General features: G+C 40.4%; 2 protein-coding genes across 2 annotated transcripts; both read left to right on the plus strand.

Moving 5' to 3' along the window:
* The first annotated feature begins 832 nt into the window (after positions 1–832).
* Positions 833–5,418, plus strand: LOC138877657 (uncharacterized). Its single transcript, XM_070157284.1, has 5 exons — positions 833–1,675; positions 1,869–2,569; positions 3,454–4,017; positions 4,066–4,365; positions 5,235–5,418. The coding sequence occupies exons 1-5, from the start codon at positions 833–835 to the stop codon at positions 5,416–5,418; spliced, it is 2,592 nt and encodes an 863-aa protein (XP_070013385.1).
* Positions 5,419–20,043: 14,625 nt separating this feature from the next.
* Positions 20,044–20,505, plus strand: LOC138877658 (uncharacterized). Its single transcript, XM_070157285.1, has one exon. The coding sequence runs from the start codon at positions 20,044–20,046 to the stop codon at positions 20,503–20,505; it is 462 nt and encodes a 153-aa protein (XP_070013386.1).
* Positions 20,506–21,273: the final 768 nt, after the last annotated feature.

The raw sequence follows: 21,273 nt of genomic DNA on the forward strand, positions 1-21,273 counted from the left end.
GAGAAGGCAACGAGGTCAACAAGTTCAAAACTATCTGAACCAATTTGAGAAAAGTGGTAGTGGGCATAATCAAGATGATTCCTATGATGATCAAAGTGAATAGGTGCAATATGTCAACAATTATCAAGGTCAACGGGGCTATGCTCCGAATGAACAACAATGGAGATCGCAAGGAAATTGGGAAAATCAAGGTCAACAAAGCAATTGAAATAGTGGCAACAACAACAACCAAGGCAATTGGGGTGGCAAAACTAATAGTAATTGGCGAGGTAATAACAATCAAGGGGGTTGGAACAACAATAATCAAAGGAATTGGGGGCCGGGCTTTCAAAGGCCTCCGATGTATCAACAATCAAACAACCCGCCTCCATATCCATCACAAGGTCGTAGCTCGTACAATCATGAGCTGGGACGGATTGAATCCATGTTTGAGCAGATGATGAAGAAAAATGCCGACTCCGATATTGGCCTCCCACAACACTTCCATCCGCAACTTGAAAGTCCAACTTGGCCAAATTTCTCAAGCTTTGAATACTCGCGTAAGGGGGCACTACCAAATGATACGGTAGTAAACTCGAAGGGTGGAAACAATACGGGCCATGCGATGGCGATGACTACAAGAAGTGGTAGGGGTGGAGTTGCTAGTTCCTCTAATCCAAGAAAGATTGTGAGTGATGATGTGTTGGTGCAAGATGATGATGAACCAAGCAATGAGTTGCAAGTGAATGATGAGAATGTGAATAATGAAGTGAGGATAGACATTGATAACAACATGGAGGAGACACAAAATGATGTGAACCCATCTAGGGAATACGTGATAGACATACCATAAATGGTAGTGCCTAAAGCTAAGGCTCCCTTGCCTAGGCCTCCTCCACCATATCCTCAAAGGCTCGCAAATCAAAACAATAAGAATCAGTTCAAGAAATTCATTGATATGATGAAAAGTTTGTCCATAAATGTGCCTTTGGTTGAAGCTATAAAACAAATGCCTGGATATGCAAAGTTCATGAAAGACTTGGTAACAAAGAAGAGATCAGTGAATTGTGAAACGATCAAAATGACACATCAAGTGAGTAACATTGTACATTCTATGGTCCCAAATCTAGAAGACCCCAGTGCTTTTACAATCCCGTGCACTATTGGTAGTGCCACTTTCGCCAAAGCTTTGTGCGACTTGTGGGAAAGCATTAACTTGATGCCATATTCTGTGTTCAAGACATTAGGGATTGGGCAGCCAAGGCCCACGTCTATGAGGTTGCAAATGGCAGACAGGACAATGAAGAGGACATTGGGGAAAATTGATGATATGCTAGTTCGGGTCGACACGTTCATACTTCCAGCAGATTTTGTGATACTTTACTATGAGGTTGACTATGAGGTGCTGGTCATATTGGGGAGACCTTTCCTAGCTATAGGTAAGGCCTTAGTTGATGTGGAAACATGGGAGCTCACCTTCCGGGTGGGTGATGAAAAGGTTGTGTTCCATATTTGCAAGTCAATGAGGCAACCCAATAGCAATGAAGTATGTTCATTTGTGGATGTTGTGACCGAAGTGATTGTTGAAGACACAACTGTTGTGATTAATATGGAAGACCCATTGGAAGCTATGTTGTTGAATCATGATGTGGATGAGAAGGAAGGCTTGGTTGAATATGTCAATGCTTTACAAGGAGTGGGTTTGTATATATATGAGCCCCAGAAACTTTCCTTGGACCTTGAGAACCGGAAGACTCCACCAACAAAACCCTCAATCGAGGAGCCTCCCATATTAGAGTTGAAGCCTTTGCCTTCACACCTCAGGTATGAGTTCTTAGGCCCTTGTTCCATGTCCCGTTATTCTTTCCTCATTCTTAACTAACGTGCAGGTAGATGCCACCCTTGTGGTACTCCAAAGGAGGAAGAAGGCAATAGGTTGGACTTTGGCGGATATTCGGGGTATAATACCCTCCTTTTGCATGCAAAAAATCATATTGGAGGAAGATGCCAAACTCTCTGTGGAACATCAAAGAAGGTTGAATGAGGCCATGCAAGAGGATGTCAAGAAAGAAGTTATCAAGTGGATATATGCAGGGGTTGTGTACCCTATTTTGGATAGTTCATTGACTTCGTCGGTACAATGTGTACTGAAGAAGGAGGGTATGACTATGGTCACACAGGAGAAAAATGAGTTGATCCCCACTAGGACTGTCACCAGATGGAGGGTATGCATGGATTACCGAAAGCTGAACAAAGTGACCCACAAAGATCATTTTCCATTGCCCTTTCTTCATCAAATGTTGGATAGACTTGCCAGGCGTGCCTACTATTGCTTTTTGGATGGGTACTCAAGATACAACCAAATTCTCATTGCACTGGAAGACCAAGAGAAAATCACATTCACATGTCTGTATGGCGCATTTGCATTATCACAGATGCCATTTGGTTTGTGTAATGCACCGGCTACCTTTCAGCGGTGTATGATGGCAATATTTATGGATATGGTGGAGGACTTCCTCGAAGAGTTCATGGATGATTTTAGTGTTGTGGGTGACTCCTTTGAAGAATGCTTGGATAATCTTGACAAAGTGTTGGCCCGATGTGAAGAGACCAACCTATTGCTTAATTGGGAAAAATGCCACTTAATGGTCGAGGAGGGCATTGTCCTCGGCCATCAGATCTCAAAGAATGGTATTGAAGTGGAAAAGTCGAAGATTTAAGTGATTTCAAAACTCCCTCCTCCTACTTCCGTCAAGGGATCTGGGAGCTTTCTTGGGCACGCGGGGTTCTACCGAAGGTTCCTCAAGGATTTCTCAAAAATGGTGAACCCCTTGTGCAAGTTGTTGTAAAAGGATACAAAGTTTGTGTTTAATGATAATTGCATGAAAGCTTTTGAGCTTCTCAAGTATAGATTGACTACTACTCTAATCATTACCTTACCCAGTTGGAGCTTACCATTTAAGCTCATGTGCGATGCTAGTGACATTGAGGTAAGAGTGGTTTTGGGGCAAAGGATCAACAAGATATTTCATCCGGTCTATTATGCCGGCAAAATGATGAATGTCGCCCAAGTAAATTATACGGTGACCAAGAAAGAGTTATTATCCATTGTCTTTTCCATGGAAAAGTTTAGGCCATATCTCATGGGTTCCAAAGTGATTGTGCACACCAATCACGCAACATTCCGTTACTTGATGACAAAAAAGGAATCTAAGGCTAGGTTGATGAGATGGGTTCTTCTGCTTCAAGAGTTTGACCTTGAAATCATTGATAAAAAAGGGAGTAAGAATCAAGTAGCAAACCACTTGTCCCGCTTAGAAGAGGAGGGGAGGCCCCATGATGGCCTCGAAATTAATGATTCGTGCCGGATGAACAACTCCTCTCCGTGTCTTTAAATGATATTCCTTGGTTCGCCGATGTGGCTAACTTTCTTGTGACCGACATTGTCTCGAGTGAGCTCTCTTCTAACCAAAGGAAGAAGCTTAAATGGGGCAGCTTGGATTATTATTGGGATGAGCCATATATTTTCAAGATTTGCAATGATGATGCGAACCGGAGATGTGTTCCGGAAGATAAGCAAATGAGTATTCTTGATGCTTGCCATTCCTTGCCCTATGGTGGTCATCATGGTGGGGCGAGAAATAATTCAAAGGTTCTCAGCTATGGATTTTATTGGCCTACCCTGTATAAAGATTCTAGTGAGCTTGTTAAGATATGTGATGAGTGCCAGAGAGTTGGTGGAATTTCCAAGAAGGATGAAATGCCTCTCACCACTATTCTTGAGATTGATATTTTTGATGTGTGGGGCATCGACTTCATGGGGACATTTGTGAGTTCATGTAGTAACACTTACAATCTAGTTGTTGTTTATTATGTTTCCAAGTGGGTTGAAGTTGTGGCTTTGCCCAACAATGAAGCACGGAGTGTGGTGGCGTTCTTAAAGAAAAATATCTTCATAAGTTTTGGCACTCCAAGGGCGATCATCAGTGATGGGGGTTCTCATTTTTGCAACAAGGCCTTCGATACTTTACTGTCCAAGTATGGTGTCAATCATAAGGTGTCAACCCCTTATCATCCCTAGGATAGTGGACAAGTTGAGGTCTCCAACAAGGAGATAAAGAGGGATTGGTCAAGGAAACTTGACGATGCTTTGTGGGCTTACAAAATTGCATACAAGACTCCAATTGGTATGTCTCCGTACCGGTTGGTATTTGGGAAAGCATGCCATCTTCTGGTTGAATTAGAGCATAAAGCCATGTGGGCACTGAAGAAGTTAAACCTTGAATGGGATATAGCTGCCAATCTTCGGGTAGGGCAACTAAATGAACTTGATGAGTTCTGGTTTCATGCTTATTCCAGCTCATCCTTGTATAAGGACAAAATAAAGTACTTACATGACAAATATGCCCGAAATAAATAATTCAAGGAGGGTGACTTGGTTCTTCTATTCATAATGGAGTGGCCCTTTTGAAGTGGTGCATGTAACTCCGTTTGATGCTCTTGATTTAAAAAACAAAAATGGTGAAATCTTTAGAGTTAATGGGCACCAAGTGAAGCACTATCTTCGCAAGTTTGATGACAGCCACATGGTGACCTTGATCAATTTTAAATGATGATGGTAACATACGTCGTGTCGTGATGTTAAATCAGGCGCTTCTTGGGAGGCAACCCATGTGTTTTTCTTTTATTTTGATTTTCTTCTTAGTTTAGGATTTGTTTTGTACTAACTGGTTGTGAAGTTTGTGTAGGAATTATTTGTGTAGTGTAGGACTTTGGCTGAAAAATTCGCCCAACTGTGGGAATTTTGTGGACTGCGCCCAAAATCTCGCGGTCCGCATTAGCAATACGCAGTGGCACTTTTTGTTCGCGGATGCGTACTTGAAGAGCTCAAAATATCAGCTCTCTGAAGTTGAGTTCCCGTCCGCGTTCATAATCTGGCGGACCACAGTGACTTTCGCGGCCGCGCATATTTTTTCGCTGACGGCATCCAGGTTTTTGCAGCAGCCCTACATAAAGGTAAAAAGCATGGACCACGGTAGAATTTCGTGGATCACTCTTAGGTAAGGCGGTGGGTCCCCATCTGTTTGTTATAAATAGAAGGTCCTTAACACTTTTACACTTTTCGAACCTCAAATTTCGCCACACTATAGCATTGTTCACCTTCATCTCCTTTGGCTCTCAATATCATTTCACACTAATCAAGAGTCTAATTTCCACTAAATTTCACAACTGGTATGCTCAAATCCTTTATGCAGGGCTGACCAGTTTGAGGAGCCGGCTGGCACTACACATGCTGTTGCAGAGATGATCCAGATGCTCCGCAACCCCGTGGTCCCCCAACCAAATTTGGAGATCCAGTTAGAGGACCCGGAGGGAGCTGCTGATCCTATGCAGTCCGAGGAGCCCACTCATGTGCCGGACCTGATGCAGATCACATAGGGAGTTTTCTTTACTCTCTAACCCTTTCCCTGATTTTGTTTTGATATTAGCATTGAGGATAATGCTATCTTTTATTATGGGGGGGTGGGGGGTGGTCTATTTTGATTTTGTGATAATTGGATAACATTGGTATGTAATAACTATGAGATTATTTTTTTTCTTTTATCTTTACTTCTCGTTATTTTACTTTTGGTATGTATATATTCGTTACTTTCACATTTGGTATGTATATATTTGTACCATTTGATGTATATATTCATTTTCATTTATGTAAATATTCACTTTACTTCAATTTTGTATATATTCAGTTTGATTTCTGTAGTTTACTTCCTAACTTCTTTTCTAATTTTACTTCATAGCTTCTTATTTCCTTTAGTAATTTCTTTTTAAGTTGTTAGCTTCTTTTTACATTTTTGTGAACAATAAGCCTTTGGTTTTCTTAATGCCACAGTTCTTTTCAAAGGTGGATGTTGTGTGAAGGTGGCTCTTTCCGACGATGGATGACTTGACAACCTTCATAAGGGATTGAGTCCATTTTTCTTTTTGCTTTGATATGTAGTAGTAATGAATAAAAGTGTCTCAGAAAAGCGTCACTTGGTCCTAGCACATTTACCTATGATCTTATGGTTAGAAACAAGTTGATTTGCAAAGAATAGTTCTAGTTGTGACCTTTAGACTCTTGTGTTGACTAAACAATCATCGAGTGGCTTCTTGGAGCCATTTGTGATGCTCAATCTTAGCTAGGGTTGTTTTGGGTCCTCGACTATGTTCTCTTTAGCAATCCAACAACTTGTGAGGTGAAGTATTGAATTGCAAGTCCAAATCCCATGTAAATAAGTCTAGAACTTGCCCTGAATGTTTGTCTAGGCAAAATTCTAAGTGTAGCTCGACTTGTGAAATGATTATAGGCTCTCCTTGATCCAATTTGAAACTTGAAAGCATCCATGCCCTACCAAATATGATACCCCTAATCAACCTCGTTGAGCCGAATCCCTTTTTCTTTTAATAACCATGATACAAGCCTTTATACGTTCTATAATGACCATCTCTTGTCACTCAATCTTTCCTTAGGATATTGGCAAAAGCATAAGTTTGGGGAGAGACGAGGAATGTGAAAGTGATAAAAAGTACAAAATGAAGAAAAAGGGAAGGCAAAAGAAAAGAAAGAAAACCCAAAAAGTCAATGAAAGCCAAAAAGAAAGTGAATAAGATAGAAAACTGAAGGGATTCAATGAAAGCAATGATGAAAGGCATGGAATGATTAGAAAAGGAGAAAAATGATCGTCATGAACAAGAAAGAGTGGCAGTGTGTCTCTCTAGTTCCCCTAAGGAAGAAGAAAATGACTTAAAGAGTCAAGCAAGTGTGAGCCAAAATAAGAAAATGAAGTGCTTAAGGAAAGATGAAACCTTTATAGACCGATAAATCCTACCTTGATCCAAAATCCTTCATTACATTCCCGCAAAATCCCTATATGATTTCGAGTTGAGTGAGCTTACATTAGTGGTGATTCATATTAGGGGCAAGCTTATGGTACTTAGAGCCGGACTTGTGACATTCCCTTGTGAGAGATGAATGTACTTCTTCACAATCCTTGTTTTGAATGCTACAATTCTTAAGTGAGATTTGCTTATGGAGAGTAGAGGAGAAAGAGTTTGGGTTCCACAACGACCTACGTAATAGAGCGAGCTTCCTTGGTGAATTCAGTCAGCTCTTGATGCTCTAGTGTTGCATCAGAACTATGGTACTCAAAAGGTTTTGTGTTGTTGATAATTCATTTGTGTTGAGGGTAATTGTTAGTCCCAATTGATGCTTAATGAAGACACCTTAGGACAACTGAAACTTTCCCTTATTTTTCTTGTGGATGTGTGAATTACCTTATTTACTTGAGGACAAGCAAAAACTTATGTTTGGGGGAGTTGATAAGTAGGAATTTTAGCCTATTATTTTCTCTCTTTTACTTAGGTTTTGGGTAAAAAATGCGTGAAGGTATTCCCGAAAACTAACTTATTGTGCTTGCTTGCAGGATTTGTTCAAAATGAGCCAAAGAAGCCATAATCAACTCATAAAAGAGTCAATCTTGAACAAATCCAAGACTGGGATAAGAGCACAGACCGCGACATAAAAGTGCATCCGTGTAAGGATCAACGCTGAGGCGACCATAATTCGCGGACCGTGGAGTAGAGATTTAGACAAGTGGTTTTGGGTATAGGCATGGGCGCGGACAACAATAGAAAGGCGCTGCTGCTAAATTACTAGCACGAGCGCGATTGGAATTCCGCTGACAGCGTGTGCTAAGGATCGAAGACTTTGCAATTTATGCAAAAATGAAGAAAGCGGTCCACGTCAAGAATATGCGGCCGCAATGAAAAATATGCGGTCCAAGAAACAAGTTCCAACCCACTCTCAGATGTAAAGAATCACGAGCCGCGCTTAATATTACGCGGCAATGAAAGCAAGAGTGCGGCCACGGTTAGAATTACGCAGCCGCAAAACCTCCACAGGGGCATTTTTGTCCGAAAATTTCAGCCTAGTATAAATAGATCTTTTTCACATTTTTAGGTTATGTTATGTTTTTGCTGAGCACGTGAGACGGCTAGGTTTTCCTATTTGGGCAATTTTGTACAAGATAGAGTTTCATCTTTTAATTTAGCATTATGGATTTTATCTTTTCTTTATCTTTGATTTCTGCTATTATCATGAGTAACTAAACTCATATCCAATTCTAGTGTGGGTATTAGATGGGTCTTGAATTTTAGGGCTTGAATGTGTGTGGGTTAGTGATTTTTAGCCTAGTTCTTACTAGAACTATTGAATTAGTGGTTGCAAACACTGATTTTTGCCTTTATGACTTAGTCTCTACTTGAGAAAGAGGGACTAAGTCTAGGAAAACTAAGCTAACAAGGAATTGGGGTGAACTCAAGAAATTGATAGCCCCGATAAAAGGGTTAAACCTAGAAATAGTAATACCCGACTTGAGCTAAAATCACTTGAATTGCATGAGTACCCATTTGGACTTGAGAAAGCCAAATTGGGCAAAATCATTCAAACTACTGAGAGGTATAGAGTGAGTACCCGAGTGTGATAGCTATATTAGGACCCCACTTAATCACATGATTTCCCTAGATTCTTGCTACCCGTTAGATATCCACCTATGCAGAAGTCACTACCCTAGTCCCTTTAAATCCCTGAAAACAACCAACAAAAAGTTTGTACTTAGTTTCAAATACTACATGCTATAGACTAGAAGTAGAAGTAAAAAACAAACCAACCATTTGTGGAAGTGCAAAACCCGCATCTCTACTTGGATAAAAACCTAACTCCAAACAAATTAACTCCCTGCGGACTTGTTGGGTAAAAGTTCATCGACCATCCTCGCTGCTTAAAAGTAGTACAGGCTTGGATCCGATCACCCCATATCTATAGTAATGCTGCAACCCTTGATGCCCAATTGACATGAGCACTCCACATTGTATAAGAATGAGTAGGAAGGAAATAAAGGCACAAGCCTCAAAGGGGTCAAATCGCACAATGAGGAATCAAGAAGGGAAGTGCTCCTAACAGCCCTGTAGCACCTCAAAGATAAGTACAGACGTCTCCGTACCAATTCGCAAGACTCTACTAGACTTTCTCATGACTCGTGAGACCTAAGTAAACCTAACGCTCTGATAACAAGCTAACATGACCCAAAATCCACTATAGGTCGTGATGGCGCCTAACGATGCCGTCAGGCAACCCAACATTGATTTATCAATTTATTTACTTGTTTTATTACTTTTGAAATCATAATCTTCATTAATTCAATGATATAAAACAGAATTTATAGGGTGAATTATGATAATTATGTGATCTATGATAACAAACAATTAGTAGGAACTCCTAAACCCCGGTGTCACAAGTGCATGAGCATTTTTCTAAGGAGTACAATAATAATACAACATATGTCCGGAATGTAATAAGGCAGAATAAAATAAATAATACAATAGAGACTCAATGAACCATAGAGCGTAGCCTGGAATGCAGCTCACATAAAAATCTCCTCCACAGGTGCACCCACGTGCCAAGATGATCACCAAGTGACCTGTCAGATCCTGCACATTTAGTGCAGAAGTGCAGCATGAGTATGTAAATCAATACATACCTAGTAAGTATCTAGCCTAATCCCGGAGAAGTAGTGATGAGGGGTCGATATCGACACTTACTAGAGGTCTAAATAAATAATATAATAATTCATAGTAGATATGAAGTGCACAACAATACTGAGGTAAAATATGAAATTTCATAATGTTCCGATTATTCCTATTAAAGCATAAGTTTCTCGTTCTTTCATTCTATCTTAATATCTCAGAAAATTTCAAGGGTCAATGCCAAATAAATAAGAAATACTGTAAAGTTTTGGGCATTAATAGGAAGATTAGCTCCTGAATATTCAGACTACTAGCGATATAACGCACAATTCTGCTGAGGTTATTCGGCCCGATCCAGAACAACATGTACACTGCCGAGGGTCGAGCAGCACAAATCATAGATGTTTTTATATAGTAACGAGGCATTCGGCCCGCTCTACACGAAAGGAAGGAAGTTAACAAATTACAACACACATGTTCACAATATAGTGCATAAGCACAATAATAGGTACACCTCTATACATTTATCAAATATCTTAGAACCAACACAAGGTGATAAGCTTGACCATATATATTTATTTCTAAATCAACTTCAGATATAACTTTAATTAATTAAGACAACGGAACAAATTCAAATAATTCAATTATTACATGATAAGGTCCTAAGTCTACCTGGACATAAACATTCTTTAGTTAGGTACGGACTCTCATCACCTCGTACGTACGTAGCACCCACAACCAGTTGCACATAACAATAAATATCACCTAGGGCGTAGTTTCCCCCTCACAGAGTTAGACAGGAGACTTACCTTGCTCCAAAGTTCAATAAACGGCTCCAACGCCTCTCTAACTCTTGAATCCCAAGGCAATCGATCCAAAACTAGTCAAATAAATGAGCAAACCAATAAAATATACTCCAATACTAAAATAACTCAATTCATAACAATTTCCAACTCTAATCGAAAAGTCAATAAAGTCAACCCTCATGCCCACGTGCCCGGATTCCAAAATATTTCGAAGATAAATATTACCTATAGCATTACGAACTCAAATATTCCAAATTCCATGTCCAATTTTGTGGCCAAATTCAAAAATACCAATTTCTATATCTTTCTTCAAAATCCCAGAATTTCTACAAATTTCCATGTTTAAATACTTATATAATCCATGTATTTAACTCACAATAGGTGGGGATAACTTACCTTGCCATTGATGATGAAAACCTCCACTTAAAGCTCGCCAAGAATCGCCCAAACCAAGAGAGAATGATAGAAAAAGGGCCAAATCTCGTTCCTAAAAGAACACACTGCCCATCGACCTCTTGCACCTGCGGTCACTTGACTGCTTCTGTGGTTTCATAGGTGCAGCAAAAATACCGCTTCTGCGGTCCTCCTTCAGGCCCCTCAACTCTACATCTGCGGCTCCAGCCGCGCTTCTGCGCCTTCGCTTTTCCAGCTCCACATGCGCAGGTGTGGTCCCGCTTATGCGGAACTCGACCGCATCTGCGTTCCAAGTCTTCCCCTGCCAAATCTGCTTTTGCGACCCTTTTGGCCACTTCTGTGGCTCCACACCGGCGGCCAAAACCTCGCAGGTGCGGTTACACTAGATGACAACTGCTTCAGCATTTTCCCAAGCCCAAACTCTATCCATTTACCATCCGAATCCACCCGAGGCCCTCGGGACCTTAACTAAATATACCAACACATCTCAAAATATGATACGAACTTAGTCAAAGCCTCAAACCAAGTCAAACAATATCAAAACTACAAATTGCACATCGACTCAAGCATAATGAACTATTGAACTTCTAACTTCCACATCCGATGCCGAAAGGGGAGATAGTTGCAATTCTTGATGAGTTATCTGAAGATGCTAATAAGTCACCCTTTGAGAGTGCTGAAAGAATAAGATCAACTGGTGTTCACCAAGTTGATGCTAATAAATCTGTGCAGGTACAACTTGATGCTATGGCTAAAGAAATACAAAAGCTAACCTTATCTACGATATAGAGTGAGCCTCATACAACTTGGGATATATATGGAAGAGGATACCCTAGTCATGAGTGTCAAGCTCAACTAAGGAAGTGAATGATATGGAAAATTATAACTTTAATGCAATGGGTCAGAAGCACCCCGATTTTTCATGGAGTTTATCTGGGGGTTACCGCAAATGCATGGAAACAAAACAATCCCAAATTCTAGGGAAAAGGAGCTCCTAGTTTTGTGAATTAGCTGAGGCATATGTTTCAGCCTCAACAGCCCAATCAACCTAGTCTAGAAGATATCATAAAGGCCTTTATTGTGAAAACTTATGAACGATTTGAAGTACAAGGGGACATAATTCAAAATTTTGAGAAGCAAGTGGGACAGATTGCAAAAATATTATCTGAGAGGGTTCCAGGAACTCTCTTTGCTGATACTGAAAGAAATACTGAAGAAAAGTGAATGATGTAACCTTGAGAAGTGGGAAAGTGTTGAAAGAGCTCACCCCAGTCCAAAGAGAGGTGAGACTTGAAAAATAAAGTGGAGAGCAGCTGAAAAGTGATATTGATAAAAAAGGAAGAAAATTCGAGAAGGAAGGAACCTGAAGAGAACAAGCATACACCCGATTTACCTTTCCCCAAAAGCTATATAGAGAAAAGCTAAACAAGCAATTTGAGAAATTTCTGGATATGCTGAAATAGGTTCATGTAAACTTACCATTCATAGAAGTGCTCTCACAAATGCCGGCCTATGCGAAGTTCTTGAAAGAGATCCTTACGAAGAAGAGGAAAATATAGGAGATCTCAGTGGTTGAGCTCACAGAGCATTGCAACGCGATTTTGCAAAAACAACTCCCACAAAAGTATGGAGATCTAGGGAGTTTTACTATACCTTGCTCTTTAGGAACTATTAATTTTGATAAATCTTTATGTGATTCTTGTGCCTCAATTAATTTAATGCCTTTATATATCTACATGAAACTAGAGAAGAAGATTTGATAAATAGGGTCTGCACCCATATCTTTGCAGCTGGTAGACCAAACGACTGTAATACCCGAGGGGATAGTGGAAGATGTGTTAGTTCAGGTGGATAAGTTCTTATTTCCTATGGATTTTATTATGGTAAAGATGGAGGAAAATAAGGAGTTCCCCCTCATCCTAGGAAGACCATTCTTAGCAACATGCAGAGCTATATTAGATATACAACAGAGAAAACCCATGCTTAGAGTGGGTGAAGAGACTGTAACTTTTAAGATGGATGTAGCAAGGGGGACACAAAAGGAAAAACCAGCTACTAGTGTTGAGTGGAAAGTAAATGGCTCAAAAGAGAAGGCTGAGGTGAGCGAAAAAGATAAGTGTGGGGTGTACCCAAAGAAGGCTGAGAAGAAGCTGTCTGCATGGATGTGTGCATTAGTTCGGGCGTGAGGAATGGAGCCCGACTTTAACTTAGACCCCGACTAGATGTTCAGGGAAATTTTCTTTACCTTATGATTTTTAATTGTGTGTCATGGGGACATGCCACAACTTAAAGTTTGGGGTAGGGGATATCTGTTTGTATGTATGTATATATACTAGTTTTAGTTTTTTTTGTTAGTTGTAGTAGTTAGAGATAGAAAAAATGAAGAAAAAAACATAAAGTTTAGAATTTGTGATTTTCCCGATGATGGATATCATCAATAAGTTTCTTGAGGGATTAAAGTCAAAGGAAAAAAGACCAAAAAGATTTTCTTTTGTATGTAGAGTAATAATTCCCCCTTGGTTTTTCTTTGTGCCACGATCTTTTCCAAGGATTTTGTTTGAACCGGATTTAGTTAGTTTTTAATTTTGTTAGGAGTAGGAAACCTTGTGCTATGATTTGAAATGGAAGCAATATTTCTTGACTTATTATGCCTTGAGAATATTGAGTGCTTTAGTTGTGACATTTAGGCTCAATTTTTGACTCTTGTATAAGTACCTTAAATTGTATGATCTTAACTTTGTTTAACTGCTTTTACTAAAGTGTCTTGATGAGTCTGATCTAAGTGAGTTATGTGCCATGTGTGTGTGAGGTTTTGTGTTATTCTGTGCATTGCATTTGATATCTAGAACTTGCCTCGTGTGTTTGCAAAGCAAAATTAGTAGTTTTGTTCAGTCTAGAAAGTGATATAGGTATTTCTTTGTTGAACCGGTTATATGCTTTCACCCACCTAATTGTTATGTGTCTTAGTTAACCCCTTTGAGCTTGTAATCCTATTTCTTTGTCAACCACATTACGAGCCTTACCCATCTGGTTGAATTGACTATCTATTTGAACTTTGTACCTCTCGTGAGCACTTGAATTTGTTATAAACTTTGTAAAAGTTAAAGTGTGGGGTATTAGTTTGGCTTTTGAGTGGAACTATTTAAATAAGGAGAAAGGTGCACTGTTTTGAAAAAGTAAGAGCCACTTGAATTGAAAAAAAAACTTGTATTTTTGTGCAAATATTCCTTGACAAGTGGTAACTCTTGATGTAATTGTGCTTAAAGAAGTAGGGGAGTTGATGTGTTTTGATGTGAAGGTGGAGTTATGGTTTGACATAAGTGTGGGGTTTTGAATGGTAAATTGTATGTATTAAAGTTCTTAGGAGGTGTAGTCACTCTTATATATAAATGTATCTTACCCATCTCACAGCCTACATTATAACCAATTAAAGTCCTACTTGATCCTTAATTGAATGAGCTCAATTAGTAGAGTAGTAAGTATACTATAGGCAAGCCTATGATACATCTTTTGTGGGACATGAATGTTGTTTCTGAGAGTGAGCAAATTCTTTCTATTTGAGTTCCTAATTGTTCTAAATTTTATTGTGTGTAGAACTACTCTCTATTATTGTGTGAGGAAACTTGATTCATGAAGGAAAGGTAATGTCGTTGAACTCTATATTAGAATAAGAGAGAGGGTTGTGAAAAATGCGTGGTGCTTTTGAGTCAAATTTTGAGGCAAGGAAATTATGTTATTATGCTTAATTTATTTTAAATATTCTTGGTGTAATGAGTTAGCAGAATTGTTTAAAAAGGTTATGTCTATATAAAGTGTAGTTTGATTGCTCGAGGACGAGCAATGGTTTAAGTATAAGGCTTCCTCTGGTTGTAACTTCTTCTTTACACTTTTTCTGACGCAATCCATTATTTGGTCTGTAATAAGTTGTAATAAACATTGGGGTTGGCTAGTGAAACGTGATGGGTAATTATGCATGTTTAGCTGTAGAAGGGTAGATGACATGTCTATAGGACTTGTTTAAATTTCTGCATGTTTATTACCACTCTTAGATGCCATGCCTATAGGACTTGTTTTCTGCATGTTTAACTCTGCATTTAGAGAACCTGTCTATAGGATTTGTTAAATTCTACACGTCTAATTCAGCATTTAGATAACATGCCCATAGGACTTGTTTCAAAATTCTGCATGTTATGGCCACGCTTAGACACCATTTTCTTAGGATCTAAACGACTAAAATTAGACATTATGTCCATAAGGTTAAGAATCAGTCCCCTTTTTGTAGAAATCATGCTTGTAGGAAGTAAATCCTGCCTGTTTCATTTTTTCGATCAAGCTAGATATCATGTGCATAGGAATTAAAATGACCAATACTAGATATCCTGCCTATAGGATCTGAAGCCAATTTAAAATTAGTTTGACCCTGAATCAGTTTTAAACAACCTTACTCTTTACTTTAACATGGTTAGAAAGCATGCCTATAGGATCCAAATCGTTCGTTTAAAACTGTTATTGCTTTGCCACGTTTTGGATCAGTAGTAGATACCATGTTTGTAGGATCTCACCCAAACCCTTAGGCAAGCCCTAGGTGATAACAAATAAAATCAGAACCCGCTTTGTTAGACAACTACTACTACAACCAGCAGGCAGGCCTGATTCGAACTTCTTATCTGAGTTATGTAATAAACTGGTCTGCCTCAACGATTAAAATTCTCTTTGCCTTAGTATTTTAAATTCAGACCTTAACTATATTTAAGTCATGCAATTAATGTGCTTTGTTTGAGGAGGCATACATGAGCCTTTTGGTTGTTTCCATATTTCCCCTAATATGTAGTCCCATGTGTTTTTGTATGTCGCCTTAGCTTTTTCACTTTTTGAAACCCATAAGTCAGCCTAATATCCCTCCTCTTTAGGAATAGTAGTCCTAGTTCCTCCGAGACTGATAGGAATGGGATGGGTGATAGCATGCAATAGTGGTCGAGACCAATCCGCGCTTTAATACCTTAATGGGGTGGGGAGGGTAGATATGGACATGATGACCGGTGCACTAATACGACGTGTATCCCCTCTTTTGAGGAGTGTCATACCGGGTATCACATTGATGTGATCAATATTATATTTAAACCTAGGACCCCCTTCTTTTATATATCCTCAAGTATATAGAACAGTAACTCCTTTTCAAAATTCATATTTTTCTTTCAAACTCTTATGTATTTAAATTTAAATCCCCTATTATTTGAGTCTATACTTGTCTATTTGCTAAATTGCACAAATTTACAAGAAACTGTCTGGCCGGGAACCACACTAGTGGATCCTGAGGGGTGCCTAATACCTTCCCCTTAGGATAATTTTAAGCCTTTACCCTATATCTGGTTATCAAACGAACTTAGAAGTGAACCCTTATAGGTGTCTTAATTCACCTTCAATCATTAGGTGGCGACTCTTCAAATGCAAAACACAGTTCCCAAAATGAATGAGTTGTCCTAAAATATCGTAAATCCGATCTCCCGATGCATAAGAGGGGAAAAAGAGGGTGCGACAGCATGGCGACTCTGCTGGGAATATTTAGGCTTTTACCATTTCAGTCTGTTATTGTGAATTTGTACCTCCTTATGTACAATTACTTGTTTAATTCCTTTAAGCATTCGATTTCCTTCTCAACTGCAAAACTGACTTGTCTCATTTGTTCCTTTCTTTTATTACTGCTTTAAATTATGAAATTTCTATATTTACTGCTTTCTTAATGTGCAAATACGTGCCAACATGCTTATAATTATTGCATAACCATGCTCAAGATCATACTCCACTCGTGCCAAACAAATACCATAGCAACGCTTATAATGAGTGGTTGCGCTCTTCCTATATTATCACCCCCTAAATTCGGAAAGACATATTTGCGGTAAAACCAGTCGATCAGCGGTGCAGTCGACAGTTCCGTGCCTTCCCCTTGAGTTGTCTGCTCAAGGGTACCAGTCTAAAACCCCATAGAAACCTTACTCTGTTCAAATTGTGCTTGCATCATGGTCAAACCTAGCTGGGTCAGTTATGTTGTCCACATAATGATCCTTTAAGATAGCCTTGTCCAAAGTCCACCGGGTTTCCCTGAACCCAAATAGATATCACCACGTTCTGTGCATTTATTTGGAGAACTAAATGTTTCATGCTAATTGTTGATATTAAATAGTCGAGTCTGGTGGGGGTAAGGGCCTAACCCTTTTGTTTTGCAGAAAATGAGGCACGAGGTCCCCAGTTTTGGTATGATTAGCACACCCCCACTCTTGCTAGACTGGTGGAGGAGTCTCCCATCAAATGACCAAATCAACGAGTGGAAAGAGAGGGCCGCCAAAGCTAGCGAAAAGTTGGAATATATGGAGTACAGTCTGCTAGAATTGGAAGGGAAAGTGAGGAAGAGAGTCACCGACTGCCAGAACGTCGAGGGAAACGAAGGGGAACACCTGGCAAAGGCATTTTTACTGGTGAACCTACGCGAACTGGAGGTTTTGATCAACGAGAGCATTCAGTCTGGGGAAGGTCCTTCTGGGACTAAATAGATAGGAGTTTTTCATTTTGCTCTATAAAATGTAATAAGGCCAATGGTCATTAGTGATTTTCATTTCCTGTTCATTTAGTGTCAATTTGGGATTCGTCTATCTTTATTAATAAAATGAGGCATTTAGTATCCTAAGTTCTCCAAATCAATTTATCGCTAGGCCCACCTTAGGAACAAAGAGGTTCCCAAATTAGGACACGTTTTACATTCCACACTATGTGTTTAAATATTGCAACACTTATTATAATCCTTGCTAACTTGCTACCTTTTTGTTTTATTATTCCCCTCCCCAATGGTTAGTTCGTGCACTCTGGCAACATCATCCTATTCCACGAGATCCAGGGGCCCTCCACCCATTCATCCTCTTAGTCCTGTCAAAAAAAAGAACAAAAAGAAGATGGAAGATTTGAACAACGTCAGAAAGGAGAATTCAACTGAACGGGTAGAGGTTACTAATGGTCATGGTACTCAGGTTCCTAAGGATATGCATCTCAACTTGAACAAAAACTGCTGAAATTCCAAGAAGAGCTTGATCAGGTTTGGAACTTGGCAAATCTGTCATTTTCCCTCACCACTCCAGATATCAATTTCCCAAACTCTCAAAACCCCACACCTCCGCAGAATACCCCAAAACCGCAGAACCATCCCACTCCTCACCATCACTACAACACCTGCTATCTCCTAAACAACACTCCACTACTCATCCCAGAACCCCAAAACTCCACAAATGACCACTTTCGCACCCACCATAACACCCCCATCTACGTGGAGACCATGCTACACTCCACCCAACCTATCTCAAACACACCCGATTATGATGATAAAGACTTACTCATCAGGAACCTAGCTAAGGAACTTAAGAAATTGACTAGCCGGATTCAAGGCGTTGAAGGAAGCAAGGGAATTGAGGGGCTGAACTATGAAGATCTTTGCATATAGCCCGATGTCGAACTGCCCGAGGGGTACAAACCTCCTAAGTACAAGATGTTTGATGGTACAGGGGATCCAAGGGTCCATTTGAGAACATATTATGCCAAGCTGGTTGGAGTAGGGAAAGACGAGAGAATCTGCATGAAGCTGTTCATGAGGAGTTTGAATGGAGATGCTTTGTCTTGGTACATTAGCCAAGATCCAAAGAAGTGGTCAAACTGGGTAGGCATGGCATCCGACTTTATGGACAGGTTCAGGTTTAAAACAGAGAATGCGCCGGACGTGTTCAGAATCTAAAGAAGAAGCCCAAGGAATCATTTCGCTACTCGCTGGAGGTCCAAAACTCCTAAGGTCAGACGTGCCTTAGAAGAGGAACAAAAGAATAAATTTTTTGTCCAGGCCCAGGACCCACAGTATTATGAATGACTGATGATGATTGAGAGCCACAAATTTTCCGACATTATCAAACTAGTTGAAAGGATTGAAGAGGGCATCAAAAGCGGTATGGTTACAAACTTCGAGGCCTTGCAAGCTACAAATAAGGCCTTATAGTTTGGTGGTGTGGCCAAGAAAAGGGACGTGGGGACGGTAATGGTTTCAAAGAGAACCAAATCTCCCATCAAATACCAAACTTACCCAACACCTCCACTCACATATCAACAAACTCTGAACTACCAAGCACCATCACCCTCCTATCAAGCTCCACCACCCACTTGTCAATCACCTCCACCTCCTACATATCAGCCTACTTTGCCTAGATATTCCCAACCCGCACATGTCTACCAAACTTAGAATGCTCAACCATCCCACTATCAGTAACCTCCCGCTCGTCAAAACTTCCCTAGACCTCGACGAAATTTTGATCGCAGACTTCCAAAACAATATACAGCCATCGCTGAGCCTATTGACCAGTTGTATGAGAGACTCAAAGCTGCTGGTTATGTCACCCCCATCCCTGTTGCAACTCCTAAGAACCCTTTTCAGTGGGTTAACCCAAACAAATCCTATGCATACCACTCCGGCATGAAAGGGTACACCATCAACGACTGTCGTTCCTTGAAAGACAAGATCCAGACTTTAATTTATAACAAGATTATTATGGCAAAGGAACCCGCTCCAAATGTCTGCAATAATCCTCTGCTCGATCATAAGGGTTGAGGCATCGACATGATTAAAATAGAAGATGACTGGGATCCTGAGGGATCAATCGGGTTGATCGCAGAAGGCAATAACCCAAAGAAGCCAATAGTTACTCTTAATCCAATCATAGTCCAGATCTAGCCATCTGGGGACACCGAGGTAAATATGTCTGTGCCACTTGAGTTTGAAGCAACGTCATCTGCAAAGACACCAGCGACAATTGAGGTCGAATTCATGTCTCTAACAAATGCACTCACACCGTTTGAAATTGCAGTTTTACCACCCAAGGTAAGTGCTCCATTCGGAGTAGGGATAGCCACACCGATCCTAGTGGTGATGTCGACCATGGCACCATTCCATACAAAGGCTGTACCCTAGGACTATATAGCCGAGGCAAGAAGGAAAGGAAAGGTTAGGTTCGAAGAGACTGTTGCAGCACAAGGTATGATAAGAACTGGTAGAGTCTATACCCCGGAACATCTAGCTGAGTCAAGCAAGCAGGCCTCCAATCGGTCACCCATCATTGAGACAGGTCTAGATGATCTTTGGAGAAAGATACAGGCTAAGGAATACTCAGTCATCGACCAGTTGAACAAAACACCGGTGCAAATCTCCATTCTTGCTTTGCTACAAAATTCCGAGGCACAGAAGAACGCTCTACTAATGGTGCTAAGTGAAGCATACATACCAAGCAACATCACTGGCGGAGAAATGGTTAACATGGTAGGACAGGTGTTGGAGAGCCATAAGATCACTTTTCATGAGGATGAGCTGTCGCACGAGGGGCTAGGACACAACAAGGCACTGCACATCACCGTGCAATGTGAGGGCTATTTCATCACCAGGATCCTGATCGGCGGGGGTTCTAGCCTCAACATTTGTCCACTCGTAACACTCAAGAAGTTAGGTAAAGGACTGCATAAGATAAAAGATGGAGCTATCAATGTGAAATCTTTCGATGGTTCCCAAAGGTCCACCATTGGGGAGATTAGTCTATGCTTGCAAATGGGGCCAACCTGGTTTGATATTGATTACCAGGTGATAGTTGTGCCAGCATCTTACAACTTGCTACTGGGACAGCCATGGATTCATGCTGTTGGGGCCGTAGTATCAACGCTGCATTAGGCAGTAAAGTTCGAATGGAATCACCAGGAAGTGATCATTCACGGCGACGGTAGCAACCCTATATACAGTCGCCAGACCATTCCAGCAATTAGAGGAAGAAGGAAGCTAGGTGGGGAGACTTACCATCACATTGAACGGGTAAATGCTATTGACAAAGGCAAATGGTGGGATAACAAGATCGAGAGTATAAATTAGAGTGGGTACGAACCTGGCAAGGGGATCGGAAAGAACCTCCAAGGAATCTTTAAGCCCATAAAGCTCAAGAAACATGGCACTACTTTCGGCCTGGGATATGAATACACCTGGGAAGAATTCAACAACTGGTCACCACCATGGCGCGGTCCTTACTATCCACTAGAGCAGTCAATACCACATTTGGAGCAAACCTTCCAACAGGCCGATATTATTTATGGGCCAGACGAAGAAGAAGCACTGGCTCGATGACAAACTTGTTCCTAGAAGACAATGATATAGATTGATGTGTTGTTCTCGAGGAGGAGGGGGAGGAAGGCCCTTCCATACAGGCTGTGAGAAGAGGGTACACCTCAGTAACTAGACCATCAAGACAACCAGAGCCCGACGAGCCTCGGGGTAGCAAGGCTAAAACAAGCATCATGCATTGTTTTTATTTACTAAATAATTTTCCTTTCACATTTTAATTCCCACAATAAGATCTCCAATGATCAAAACTATTATGCAATTTATCAAAGCATTTTGACTTTTCTTATGAATTAACACTCATTATTATTTTCTCTCATTACTTTACTT

This window comes from Nicotiana sylvestris, chromosome 9 (assembly GCF_000393655.2).
Source record: "Nicotiana sylvestris chromosome 9, ASM39365v2, whole genome shotgun sequence".
NCBI classification, from domain to species: Eukaryota; Viridiplantae; Streptophyta; class Magnoliopsida; order Solanales; family Solanaceae; genus Nicotiana; species Nicotiana sylvestris.

Coding starts and splice junctions, on each gene's coding strand:
- LOC138877657 (XM_070157284.1), top strand. CDS start 833: ATGGTAGTGCCTAAAGCTAAGGCTCCCTTGCCTAGGCCTCCTCCACCA. Junction 2,570..3,453: donor TTGGATAATCTTGACAAAGT/GTTGGCCCGATG, acceptor TTCTAACCAAAG/GAAGAAGCTTAAATGGGGCA. Junction 4,018..4,065: donor TTCGATACTTTACTGTCCAA/GTATGGTGTCAA, acceptor TCCCTAGGATAG/TGGACAAGTTGAGGTCTCCA.
- LOC138877658 (XM_070157285.1), top strand. CDS start 20,044: ATGGTGCTAAGTGAAGCATACATACCAAGCAACATCACTGGCGGAGAA.